The 14,250-nt window shown below is 37.8% G+C and overlaps 1 protein-coding gene across 1 annotated transcript; it reads left to right on the forward strand.

Annotated features, from left to right (window-relative positions):
- The first annotated feature begins 298 nt into the window (after positions 1-298).
- LOC137265588 (cilia- and flagella-associated protein 58-like) lies at positions 299-14,250 on the forward strand. The gene is made up of 17 exons (XM_067801011.1): positions 299-423; positions 653-739; positions 2,297-2,512; positions 2,809-2,957; positions 3,164-3,320; positions 4,222-4,416; positions 5,296-5,433; positions 6,153-6,312; positions 7,767-7,849; positions 8,282-8,473; positions 8,956-9,117; positions 9,662-9,949; positions 10,624-10,847; positions 11,007-11,118; positions 11,291-11,515; positions 12,594-12,727; positions 13,556-14,250. The coding sequence occupies exons 1-17, from the start codon at positions 415-417 to the stop codon at positions 13,671-13,673; spliced, it is 2,649 nt and encodes an 882-aa protein (XP_067657112.1). The 5' UTR covers positions 299-414; the 3' UTR covers positions 13,674-14,250.

Below are 14,250 nucleotides of genomic sequence, written 5' to 3' on the forward strand. Positions count from 1 at the left end.
TTCTTCTGAGATGCGGGTATAACACGTCTGCGCTGACGTTATATTTTACTAATGCTTCAGTCATTATTTTTACTACACAACGACAAGTGAATTACGATTTACACAATTACTTTTGCAAAAGGAGTTAACATCCATAGTCACTCACGATTATGGTTAAGGTGTCTTTCGGTTTGCTCACCTTAAATCTTTCTAGATTATCAAATGATTATCGTATCAGTAAATCGGACAGTTTATCCACATTATTAGCGGTCTTCATAATATTTCAAGGGAGGTAATCAACGAATCTTTCCGGTTTGTTACTAGTAGCAACGGTGACTCCATTATTGTAAATAGGCTAACGCGAGAAACGGAGTACTCGCAGTCGCTTAGAGTTCTAAATGTTTGTTGTGTGATTTTCCACATTTTGCAAGAACAATGTCGGAGGTAAATCAACACAGAAAAGATTCATCATTTTTGTTATTGTTTTGGAAAGTCAAACGCTTTACATGTTAACATAAAACAGTGTAGAATTAGAAATGCAAACGTCTGACATTTTTCTCCTGTTAGTCTTACAACTATGTATTCAAGGAAACGTGTGTCGTGTATGTCAGTATGTGTCTGTTTCACTTGTTTGTATTACTGTAATTCAGGAAACTGTTGTTTATTGTTACAGGAGAAGAAGGAAACAACTGCGAAAGAGGGTGGGAAATCATCCATCGATGACAGTGCTTTTGAAGCACTGGAAAAAGACTTCCAGGATGTGAGTGTGATATGAAATTGAATGAGATGATCCTGTTATGTCCTGGAAATGGATAATATCTAAACTCGTATGTTTACAATTTATTTGAAATATTGTCTCTCTAAAAGACTATTTCTCCATCTCTAAGCTAGAGTAGGTATGATTTGCTAAATGTATTGCTTGACATTTACATAGTGAATAGTGAATATAGGCCAAATTTACAATATGTTTTAATAATATATATAGTTGTAATATTTGCTTATTTCGCCAATTTTTAGGTGTTCAAGTTCACAAGAATGTATTACTGGCAGTATTCTAATTGTGGCACTACCAGAATCCCCAGTCTTAAAGCTATAAATCATAAAATGTTGGGTTACATAACATTAAGGAGATGAATGTGAGGTTTTGCAAAAAAAATCCCCTTACCCAACGACCGGGACAAGTCATTTTTCATTTCGGGCAATCAGAAAATGGTATCTTACTTGTCCGTGGACTACTAGATAATTTCCACTTATGGTTTCACACTGCAAATAATCTTGGATTTAATTTCATGTCTGCTCCAAATGAAGCTATTAAAGTTCACATTAATAATAAAGTAGAGCTAGTAGAGAGTGAAAATATCACTCTTCAATATATAGTCCAGTAAACATTAACATCATGCTCTGTGTCATAAATTCAGGGCAAGTGGAATATTAGTCAGGACAAGTTACTTTCTTGAAGAAAATGAAAAAGAAAAGAAAAATAAGCCTCTACAACAGTTGTATAGGTTATGCTATAAAAATTAATTCACTGTGGCCTACCTTGTTCATTCAACAAATTGTATATGTTTTTCATGTTTCATGTTTTATAAGTGTATGCACTTAGATAAATAATTGGCATATATCATGGGTAGCATTTACTATATCGTTTGTTTACTATGGTTGCATGGTAATATATGAACAAAGCAGGGCATAGATTCATCCCATAGATGACATCCTTACCTTATCTTGTCAACATTTTGCATCAAATGGACAAGCCATCCAGCTTTCAGTCAGAAAGTCGCTATGGGACTGGGGACTTTTATGGCTACATGGACAGCTTGTTACGTGTTATCTTGCTCATCACTGCAATAATCATTGTGGTATATTTTTACAATTGAGCTACACAATCTGTAAATCAGCCAGGAAACGTTAAAGATATAACATATTGGGAGCCCCAACTGTTACCCAATGTCAACAGTTGGGTAGAAAATGTTGTCTAAAAATATCATTTGTGTTTGATAATGGTGACAAAAATAGGAGACCTAAAAGAAACGCCTGGATGTCTTCTTATATCAAATATCAACACAAATCAAAAAGGCAGACATTCTTTTAAAAGGCTGATGAAAAAATTATGTTTGCTCAGACTTTAATACAAGTATTGCTATAACAACATAAAAGACATAAGAGTAGGATTCTCTGTATTTTCCAAAATTATTCTTCCAACATCTTTAGATTCTACTCAGTAATAATACTTAGTGTCTTTAATGTGAAAGCAACAATATGTCCTGCAGAAGCCAGTTTCAGATGATAAATATGCTTATAATGTTCTTTTACTTAGGTCCTCTCAGAGCTCATGGGAGATAGAAGTTTGGAGAAATTCCGAACTGAATATGAAAAGCTACACAAAGCTCTGAAGAAGTCTCATGAAAGTGAGAAACGTCTCATGCAGAAATGTCGAGAACTCAATGCAGAAATTGTGGCCAACTCAGCAAAAGTGTCCACGGCTCTCAAGCTCTCACAAGAAGATCAAGCTACCATTGCCTCTCTCAAAAAAGTAAGTTGAATTTTTAACTTCTTTATTTTTTAATTTTACGTAATGTTACATTTTAAACATTTTTGCATAATGTTAACAATATGAATCATATTAACTGAGTTATTGAGCATGAACGCCCCTGTGCCTTATTAAGATCATAATGTTAAAAGATTTAAGGGGCTAATATTTTTAGCTATCTGAAGGACCCCAAGACCCTCGTATATTTAAATAGTGTCATAATCTAACCATTGATGGCATGTGTAATGCAAAAATCTGCTTCTGTTGTTGTTACTAGTATTATTTTTTCTGAACTTTAGGAAATCGAAAAGGCATGGAAAATGGTTGATGCAGCTCATGAGAAAGAGACTCGGGCAAGGGAGACAATCCAGTCTCTGAAGATGGAGATCTCAAATTTGAGCAAACTGGTGGAGCAGGGAGCTGGTCTCACTATGGGGCAGGAACACAGGTGAGTATAATATACAATATGCACTAGGAGATAACTGACTTGAATTGCTATCAGTGCTCACTTCATCAGCTTCCAGGTTTCCCTACTGCAACTTTATACAATGAAGTTTCCCATGTAACGGATCAGTTATTAAAAGGCGTTTGTGTCAAAATCCAGCAGACTCATTCTCTCATGTCAAAAGTTTAATTGTTGATGTATCTTTCCAGCGTGAATGAACTGCTGAAAATTAAGGAGGAGCTGACAAAGGAACGTGATGAGCAGCTCCAGGAGATCACCAGGCTCCGAGAGCAGCTCGCGGAATCCACCAACCAGCAGGGCAGTTTGGAGCAGGAGCGAGCTAATGCAGAGGAGAAGATACAAGAGGTATTATTGTTGCTGATAATATTATCACAATAAATGATATAGATCATACTTTGATGATATCAGTATGTCATATGAATGATAGTTATCTGCCCCTTTAGTTCTTAACTCTTGGGTTTTAAAATGTGATTTTTAAATGCTGATTTTTAGCCCATGGGATTAAATTTGGAACCAGTTTTTTGTGTGATCCCTCCCTAGTGGATGATTTGGAATACATGGGATGTGACAAAATGTACTAATAATCTAGACCTTTAAACTGTGAGAGCTTTCCTTATGTAAAGACATACAGAAAATATAAGTACTGAATTATTAAAATTGAATGAAGGAGATTCATCAGATTTTCATATCTGTTTTCTATGCAAGTTTCATTAAGAATATATTCAGTGCTAAAAGGAGATTAAACTTGTTATGAAGCCATCAGATGAAGCCATCAGATAATACGATACATGCATTCCTGGTATCAAGTTCTTAAAGAAGTATTTCTGGTCAGAGACTGTTCACAATGTATGGCTGAACGGTGAGGAGGTGATGATGATTTTTGGTGGGTGGGTGTTGTTGATTTTGTAAATTATATGCAAGAGGATAGGGGGGTCACTTACTTTGTACGTAAATTGTAGAGGGTCATTGAGATTGTACATGCTTGTGCATAAAAATTACAGATTATCTGTATGCATTTATGAGACAAAAAGTTTCATTTTGATTTACACCAAATATGTTATTGATCAAGATGACGTATCATCTGAATGATAATTATCATCATTTCTGTTCTTATCATTAAATAATAATAAATATCATCATACTTATCTGACTTCCATACACAAAATAATTTCAGTCATTAGACTCCAAAAAGGTTTGTCAGCAATTCCGGGAATATCCTTCACTCATTGTTGATGTCTGCTTCCAGCTGTCTCAAGACATACAGGTTCGCAACAATGAGGCACAACGTGAAGCTCGCAAGAAGGACAAACTAGAGCGAGAGCTGAAGCAGACAAAGGCCGACCTTGATGGCAAGGCCTCCGAGATCAAGGCCATGACTGGACAGATTGAGAGATTCAAACAAGATATCAGCAAACTGGAAATGCAGCTGAAAGAACAGAGGGTAAGTGTGGGAGATTGTGGCTAGTAACAGATTGTAAATCAGTTGTGAATTGTGATGTGTAACGTATTGTAAAGCAGATATTGTGGGTAGTCAACAGATTGAAAATACAAGGGAGACTGTTGCTAGTAGCAAGTTGTAAATCAGAAAGAGGTTGTGGTTAGTAGTGGATTGTAAATCAGAAGGAGACTGTGGTTAGTTTTGGATTGTAAATTAGAGGGAGATTGTGTTTGTATTGAATTGTAAATCATAGGGAGATTGTGGTATTAGTAACAGATTGTAAATCAGAGGTGAATTGTGGCTTGTAACATATTGCAAGAGGTGAATTGTGCTTAGCAACATATTGTAAATCATAGGAGATTATGCCTAGTAACAGATTATATATCACTGAAGAATTGTGATGTGTAACATATTGTAAAGCAGAGGGAGATCAAGGCTACCAGATTGTAAATCAGAGGGAAATTGTGGCTAGTAGTAGATTGTAGATCAGACAGAGATTGTTGTCAGCAATGGATTGTAAATCACAAGGTGATTGTGCATAATAACTGAATGTAAATCAGAGGGAGATTGAAGTGATTAACAGATTGTAAATCAGCAGAAGATTGTGGCTAGTAATGGATTTAAAATCAGGGAGATTGTTGTTGGTAACAGATTGTAAAATGGAGGGAAAACTTTGTAGGAAACAGATTGTAAATCAGAAGTTGATTGCTTCTTGATTTTCTATGCAGCAAAACAAAACACACTAAAACATTATACAGTGTATACAGATTTACTGAGACTATATGAACATCAAATAAGAATATTTATGAAAATGAAAAGGTGTCTTTTAAATATAGCATCCTATTTGTTCAAGTTTGGCTGCAGCTTTTAGTTCCATTGCAGGTGTTCAATGAGCGATCACTGAAGGACTCAGAGGTGATGCATGCTCGCTTCACCAAGCTGACCACTGACTATGAGAACCAAGTGGTTGCAGCTGACCAGCTCGCAGCAGAGAACCAGTCGAAAGTGGCTGACCTCAAGGTATGACTGTCCACTCCTTGCTGGAATCTTTAAATAATGGGGTAATAATTCTGACAGTGTTTAACAAATTTAACACTAATAAATATGCTTTTATTGTACATGTTGTGGGATATCGTTTGGTTAGAGGTTGTTTATCCTTTGGACATAATGTATATTTAAATGAATTGGTAGTTCAATGTGGGATACGAAAACATACATTGAATCTGTTTCTAAATTGGTTTTGATGAATCATTCCAAAAGAAAGAATTCTTTCAACTTTAAAACCAAAACACAACCATTTTAGGATTCAGGATTAGATTTCATTCTGATTGAACTATGAATGTCGTGCAAGCTTGATGGATCTGTTAGATGATTGTGTCTCATCAATTGGTTTGTTTGTTTCACACTGCACTGCATTCAAACTATATGCTTGTGTTCTATAATTAGTTCTGGACCTACAATCCAATGATTGACATCATGAGCATCAATGCATGCAAACTGAGATGCAGCATATAATGAGGCAAGCCCGACCATCCAAATCATTTCGTCTCCTTCAACCAGCAGAGGTTTATGTCATTGTACCCAGTGTCATAGAGCCTTGCTCATAATATTAGTCACTTGTTTGTCTGCTTTGGATCAAATTGTTTAGAGGTTGCCATCAAATAGCAGAAGTATGTCTGAGTTGGTAAAGAAAACATAACACTTGAGCATTTTGTTTATAACGCCATTGCCACTCGCAGCAAAAAGAAGATGAGGTCACAAGCTTGAAGGGTGAGACACAACGGCTTAGTAAGGCAAGGGAGGTAATCCAAAGGAAGCTACGCCAAGCAGAGGACCAAAAGGGAGAAGTAGAACAGCAGAGGGAAACACTTAAGGGACAGGTCATAGGCCTAGAGAGAGGTATGGGCACACCTAACACACATATCTTCATTTTATACTGGACACATTTCTTCTGAGTTATTGTCGGTTGAAATTTTTTAAAACAAAAATGTGTAGTTCCTAATTTGTATGTTCAGTTTGTTGTTTGCATTAATTAGTTTAGAGGAAGATATAACTGACATATTATGAGTGTATATGAAAGGCTAAGAGATTTGTGCAATCCTGCTCCTTCACAGTAATTTCCCAGTTAGCCTGCCAAATGTACTTGTTTAAAATTGTAGCAAAATCTTGCTTAAAGGAACCATTCAAAATTTGGGTTGGGGTGGGTGTGGGTATATAATGAAGTGGGGTCACCCATTTAGTTGGAGTCATCAGGGTTCTTTTAATTATTTTTATAATTATTCCGCTTTCAGTGTGTTTTTTTGTTTTCTTTGGTTTTTGGGTTTTTTGTGTGTTTTGTTTTTGATTTGTTTTTTTTGGGAGGGGGAGGGCTGGATGGATGGGGGGAAGGGCACTTACTCGGTACGTGGGGTGGGGCCTGGGGGTATCATTTACAATGTACCATAACATCATCATCACCCCCGTAGCCATACATTAAGTCCCAAAGTGCTAAATAACTCTATGTTAAACAGTATATTGTATTTTAATATATCGATGAAAACCTCATTACTTTCTATCAAGCATTGCAATTACCTGTTAATACTTCACTGTCCTATTTTCAGTTGGTTTTGACATTTGGAAAATAAAATGGTACATATTGGAAACAAATCATAGATTTAACATTTGAATAATTAATATAACATTACATATTTTAAGTATCTTGTCATGTACAACAGTGTCACATGTCACTGTAATGCAGGTTTTGCATTTTTAATGATGTTATTGGTTGCCACCAGTGACCCTAGCAACAATATACTGTAAACACACTTTCCAGAAGTGCATTTTAATGGTTATTCATATTGGGCTTTCAAATGGAACACAATTTAGACATGCTATGTGATAATGATGACAACAAAGGTATTTATTTCTGACTTTTGGTAATGTTGAATATTCTCAGGATATTGGCTAATTACACTGTGGAAGACAACTAACCAGATGATCATATCTGCAGAATTTCTGTTTTGTAATATCAAATTCATAATTTGTGGTAACTGATAGCTGTAAATTATTACATTCTGATTGCCATAATTTTCATCTTCAAACGGAAAATGTTCGCTAACAATTATGTTTAGTTTTTCACATACTGTTATTGGAGATACAATTATCAGATGAGTGTATGAAACTGGGCTAAAGCACACCTTCCCATGTACAACAATCATGAGACAAGTAGAAATGTTTCATTATAATTGTATCATTATTATTTAAATAATTTAATTTATAACATAATCATTTAAATTACCTGTAATATTAGTAGCAACAAAATTTCTGTGTGTTTTACTTTCTTGCTTGACAAGTGATTGATTGAAATGTATCAGAACTGGAGGCTGCAAAGAAGCAGGGAGAGGCTGACAAGAAGGGAATAGATGACCTGGTCAGAGAGAGAGACATCCTCAACAAGGTATGACTAATACATGGTATGAAGGATAAACTTAGAAGTGTAGTAATACTAGTCATTAAATGTCCAAAAATAGCTCTTGTCAGAAACAGCCTGGAGACGATGATGGTTAATACATTTAGTAGTACTTGTAGGAGATCCTTATTGGAGAAACGTTTTGTCTGTTTTTCTAGTAAATTTGGGTTTGGGTTTTAGAGCTCGGCCAATAAGAGTCACATGTTAAACACCAAAATCAATCAAGAATAAAGAATACGGGATAGTTTCTACCATACTGGAATGGAATGTCACCATGCTATGAGGACTTTGGTGTAGAGGACATTGGTGTTAATGCATGGATTTTGACACAGTGACTTCTTTGTTTCATGCCTACCTAAGGCACCCAGTACTATGTGGGTGGATGTACATGGATTCTAACTGAGTGTTGTCTGTGTGTAGAACCTGTTGAAGGCAGCCAGTGCCACTCAGAAGCAGCTGCACCTGGTGAAGCTCCATGAGCAGAGCAAGAAGAACCTGGAACAGGAGATCCAGAACTACAAGGAAGAGGCTCAGAAGCAGAGGAAGATCATCTACCAGCTGGAGAAGGAGAGGGACAGATACATCAATGAGGCTTCTGACCTCACACAGAAGGTGAGTTAGTGGAGTGGAGCAGAGATGAGGAGTCCAGGGAGATATTTGTAATTAATGTGTGTAAAGTCACACTTCAGTAGAGGGGTGTCTGACAAGCTGTAGATAGAGCATTTGAGAGGTACACAGAGAGATCAGTTGAGTTAAGAGGTAGTCAGGAGAGTTGGTTGAGTTGAGTAGATAGTCAGAAGGAGTAATGTTGAGGGTTATCAGTGAAGTGATAGATTTGACAAATAGGGTAATTTGGAAACTTGATGGCATTAGAGTTGTCAAAGGAAACAATAGATTGAAGCGGTTAATCCCAGGAAGAAATAGAGTGGAGATGGTGGTAAGAGGAATTAGTAGAGCTGGGAGAGTAGACATGAGAAGCGTTAGAGTGGAAAGAGTAGTCAGGCAAATCAGCAGACTTTAGAGGACTTGGGAAAATTTGTATTCATTGTGACTTCTTTGTGCCTTGTGAGTCATATTTGTTTTGTCTTTTGTAGGTTCTCCAACACATGGAGGATGTCAAAGTTCGGGAGATGCAGATCTTTGACTACAAGAAGAAGATTGCAGAGGCAGAGACGAAGCTGAAGCAGCAACAGAACCTTTATGAGGCTGTCCGCAGTGACAGGAACCTCTACAGCAAGAACCTCATAGAGTCACAGGTGGGTTGCTGGAATAGTCCATGCTGGGGTTATATCATTTTATAGCTAGCGGTACATATGTCGGTATCTGGTCACATGTTATGCAGTGACTCAAAACCAGTTCAGCTGGAAATCTCAATGCTGATTTTGAAGCAAGACATGTACAGCTGTAGCAACATTGTTATACAAAAGTAACACGTGTTATGGGTTTTGGGGGGTCCTTGGTTTGGGTAATTGAATCTGCACAATCCCTTTAAATACTCTTTAAACATAAAAAACACAAACATTTTAAATATGTGACTGATTTGGACATAATTTAATTTCATTCTTTACTCTGAACACACTTTGATGTGGTTTGTTGTATGCTCATGATGGTGAGGCAAAACAAGAGTCTGGTGAATTTGCTGAGTAAACATTTAAGATGGAGCCAATTAAACAGAAATACAGTGTAATACTTGAATAGTTGAGTTGTTAATCTTGACTTGCATTCCTGACTTGATAAACAATTATTAGTGCACATTTCCTTTATCATGTTAGCTGTTACACTATCTCTCTCCCCTCACAGGATGAGATCACAGAGATGAAGCGCAAGCTGAAGATCATGAATCACCAGATTGACCAGCTGAAGGAGGAGATCCAGGCCAAAGAGGCGGCGCTGGTCAAGGAGCATCTGGAGCACCAGCGGGTGGAGAAGGAGAAGGAGACGCTTAAGGCCGAGCTGCAGAAGATGAAGCAGGCTGCTGCTGAGAGCGAGGCTTACATCAAGAACCAGGAGGCAGAGGAAAGGAAGCTGCTCAAGATCATTGCTGAGGCTGATGCAGAGAGAGTCAGACAGAAGAAAGAATTGGATCAGGTGGGTGGTGATGGAGATGGTGGGGGATAGTATCGGAGGTGGACATGATGTTGATGGAGACAAAGAAGATAGTCAGGGAGGATAGTGATGAAAAGCAGTATATATGGGGAGGATAGCAATGGAGATAAAGGAGAATGATAGTGATGGAGAAGTGGAGGATAGTGATGGAGATAATGATAGTAATCAGAATGGGGAAGATAATAATGGGGATGGGAAGGATAGCAATGAAGATGGGGCAGATAGTGGAGATAGTGATGGAGATAGGGAGAAAAGCAATTGAGATGAGATGGGGAGAGTAGTGATGGAGATGAGATTTCGAGGATGGAGATTAGGATGAGATGGTGGGAGGAGATTGGGAGGATGGTGATGGTGATAGAAGTATAGTGATGGAGGTGAGCAGGATAGTGATGGAGGTGAGCAGGATAGTGATGGAGATGGATGTAGACGTAGATATGAGAGGATGTATTAGAAGATGATTAGCAAATTACATAATAGATGTCAGTGAGACTTACATGAATGTGATTGGAATGAATATATATGTTAGGGAGATGGATGGATACGTCTTGTAAAGAAATATTATATGATGTAGAAAATACTTAATGAGACAATATCATTCCCACTACTATTCTTATACACGTAGCATACATTTGACCGTCAGTCTGATTTGTGTACAGGTGATTAGTGAGAGAGACATCCTGGGAACACAGCTGGTGCGACGTAATGATGAGTTGGCCCTTCTGTATGAGAAGATCAAGATCCAGCAGTCCGTACTCAACAAGGGTGAGATCCAGTACAACCAGCGTCTGGAGGACATCCGAGTCCTCAAACTGGAGATCAAGAAACTCCGTAGGGAGAAGACAATCCTTCAGAAGAGTGTTGCAAATGTTGAAGATCTGAGGTGGGTGGACATCAGATAGTTGATTGATGTACAGAAATGTGTTGAAGTTTTTTGTCTTTCCGGAGATCTGTGTTGCCAGTGTTAGCCTAGCTGTGACTTATTAAAGTTATTAAAGAACAGTTCCTTGTTTCTTTGCTGATGTTAGTGCATGTTTTGTAGGCGTGAGGTATACCACATCCAGCGAGAGCTACTGCGAGAGAGGACACGGTGCAAAGCTTTGGAGGAGGAGCTGGAGAACCCCATGAACATCCATCGCTGGAGGAAGTTGGAGGTATGGAACATGAACACGACCTCATCACAGCCTTAAGAACATTTGAATATGTCAGCATCACTTAACATAATATTTTATAAGAATGAACACACAACCTTTTTCTTCAGTCTTTAATGTCCATGTATCAATACAGGCATGGTAAGATGAATGTATCTTTCTCTCCCTCTCAAAGGGTTCTGATCCCAGCACATACGAGATGATCCAGAAGATCCACACACTGCAGAAGCGACTGATCTCCAAGACTGAGGAGGTTGTAGAGAAGGAACTCCTGATCCAGGAGAAGGAGAAACTGTACCTCGAGCTCAAACACATTCTGGCACGCCAGCCCGGACCGGAGGTCGCTGAGCAGCTCCAAATATACCAGGGAACTCTCAAGGACAAGACAAAACAAATGAAGGTAAAGACTTGTCGCAAGGTTCATCTATGGCTGTCACATGGGAATTTTAATAACACAAACAAATGGAACGAATGAATATAAATTAGCAGAGTATTTCATCTGTAGGATTACCTTTTAGTATTGCATTAGTATGACTTTACTATTGGGGAATGTAAATTAATGAACAGGATTTGTCTGTCATTCAGCTTGGCTTATGGTTGAATCAGTAATATAGTATTCCACTGCGGAGGACAACAGAAATGGGCTTCACACACTAGTAAATAGAACCCAGGTCTTTAGTGTGACAAGCAAACACTTTAACTACTAGGCTACCATACTTCTCATTGCTGTGGAATCTAAATTGTACTGTATTGTGTTAGCATGATTACCTTAACCACTGCACCACACATTGCACATGACGTCAAATTTCTTTGTAGGCAAGATTGAACATGCCATATTTTAAAAATATCCACCAAAATATTCATGATCTCACACTTTTTAAGTTCAGTATGTGTTATACCATTCTCTTTCCACAGGGGTTACTTGTCATATCTTCCTACGAACCTCTGTTCTAATACAGCCATATTTCAAGGTTCTCATAAAATCCCCTAGTGGCAAAAAATGGCAACAGATTTATCTCTCTTTCTTTCTGTCCAATCAGAACATGTGTTACATCGACTTAAATTCAACTTGACAAATGCAAGCAATGTGGAGAAACAAAAATGGCATGTCTGAGTTCTGTCTAGATGAAACATTTGAGTATCGTGCTCGGGAAGAGGTTCTAGTTTTCTCAATGCATCCGGAAATTACAGAGATCTTTTGAACGATCACTTTTGAAACAAGGTCGCTGATTGCACTACTAAATCTGACTGCCTCCAATCACAAGTCTTGAACACTCACACCATGAAAGGGTCGTATTAGAACAGAGGTTAGGTAGGAAGATGTGACAAGTAACCACTGTGGGAAGAGAATGATGTTATACATATAATTTAGGATACACATAGTCTATTTGTACTTAATAAACCTTATTTAATACACATCGGCATACTCAGTTCACTTTTTCAGGTCTTATTCTTATTTGCATTTCTCTCCTCTTCAGGCGATGGCATCTGAACTGAATATGTACGAATCTCAAGTGAGTGAGTACAAGTATGAGATAGAGAGGATTGCTCGGGAACTTCAAGAAGTCAAGAAGAAATACTTCATGCAGAAGAAGAAGGAACAGCAAGTCAGGTAAGGGATGATTTGTGTACTACAGCTAGCAGCATCTTGAACATCCACGTTAGAGTCGGTCTTCTGCAAACATTGCTTTGTGTACGAAACAACATGTAGGGTCAGGTATCTGAATGCTTAGATCGATGCTCATGATGCTAATTATTGGACTGTTTAGTCCCGATTCATTTATTCATAAAACACAGCATTGTTGTGTCATTAAACAATAAATGAACTATAGCCAAGTTGACTTCATTAATGATTGTGGGCATTGGTGGCTAAGTCTTCTGAAGTGCTACAATATAGTCTTCCGAGTTGCCTCCCTTGGCCATGCCAGGAACCTATTATGAGTGGTTTGAATCATTGTTTTTTCCTGATATTTCTAGGTGTTTCATCACCATACCCATCCCATTTCTGGAGCTATCTTCCTGCATTAAGCTCACAGTATACCACACCGTTCAAAGTGGCATAAAATGCAATTCACTCACTCCTTTGTGGGGATTGTGGGTTAGTTTCATTCAATGATTTGCTGATGACAAATACTAACACAGGTCATCACAGGGTTGCTATATAATCATGAGGTTGGAATATGCTGTGTCAGGATAAGCATAAGAATATACTCTTTGTATGTTGTTAATTGCTTAGACAGCAGTCTGGACCAGACAACCCGGTGATCAACAGCATAAGCATCTAGTCAATTGGTATACCATGTGTTTACCAAGTCAGCAAGTCTGACCACTTGATCCACTTAACTGAAGACCAATCTGTGGGTTATTATTATCAATAAAATCCATATTCATGTAATAATTCTTCAGCAACCAGACTCCCCATTCCTGGCTTTATTTGCAGGGAGAGGGACCGAGCATTAGCCCAGGCAGGAGCACCCATCATCCAAGCACAGAGAACAGATGCACCTCGATTCACTGGGGGTGGCTTCAATCTCAAGGCTCCCAAGACAGCAGCATAATGCAATGTGGCACCAGCTGTAATGGACCTTTCTCGCCATCTTCTCTTCCCTTTTTCGTAACACCATATCAACTCAATATTATTCCTTCTTCAATTATGTTATATACAGAATTTTGGCTCTGCTATTTTCAAAACATTTTGAAGGATATTTTCCTGTTTTATCCTTCTCAAATTATTTGGTTCCAAAGATAAAGTTTAGTTGCTTTATTATTACCAGCATTATTAAAAAGCTTGTTTAACTGCCAAATTGTCATTAGTTTGGCTTTTATGTTAGGAAGAGAAGGTGTGATATTTCAATATGAAATAATTAACATGTGAAGTGAACATTTTGTACATTTGAACATATGTAAATTGCTGAGTATTTCAAAATTCAGTACTGTGATCTGTGCTGACGTTTAGGTTTTATTTATTCTCAAATTCCGTCCAAACTGTACAGTACATATACTATGTACAGAGATGTTTTGGCGAGCTATGTAAACACAAGCTGTTTTAGTTTTACCTGTGTATTGTTCTGTTGACCCTGTGTCTTGATTACTGAGAATGTTTTGATATATACACTATAAAAACAACAAATAAAA

The sequence above is a fragment of the Haliotis asinina genome, chromosome 15, assembly GCF_037392515.1.
Source record: "Haliotis asinina isolate JCU_RB_2024 chromosome 15, JCU_Hal_asi_v2, whole genome shotgun sequence".
Taxonomy (NCBI): Eukaryota; Metazoa; Mollusca; class Gastropoda; order Lepetellida; family Haliotidae; genus Haliotis; species Haliotis asinina.

Excerpts from the sequence above, each read along its gene's own strand:
- LOC137265588 (XM_067801011.1), top strand. Across the intron at positions 3,321-4,221 it reads CAGAGGAGAAGATACAAGAG|CTGTCTCAAGACATACAGGT; the intron begins GTATTATTGTTG and ends GTCTGCTTCCAG. Across the intron at positions 7,850-8,281 it reads AGAGAGACATCCTCAACAAG|AACCTGTTGAAGGCAGCCAG; the intron begins GTATGACTAATA and ends GTCTGTGTGTAG.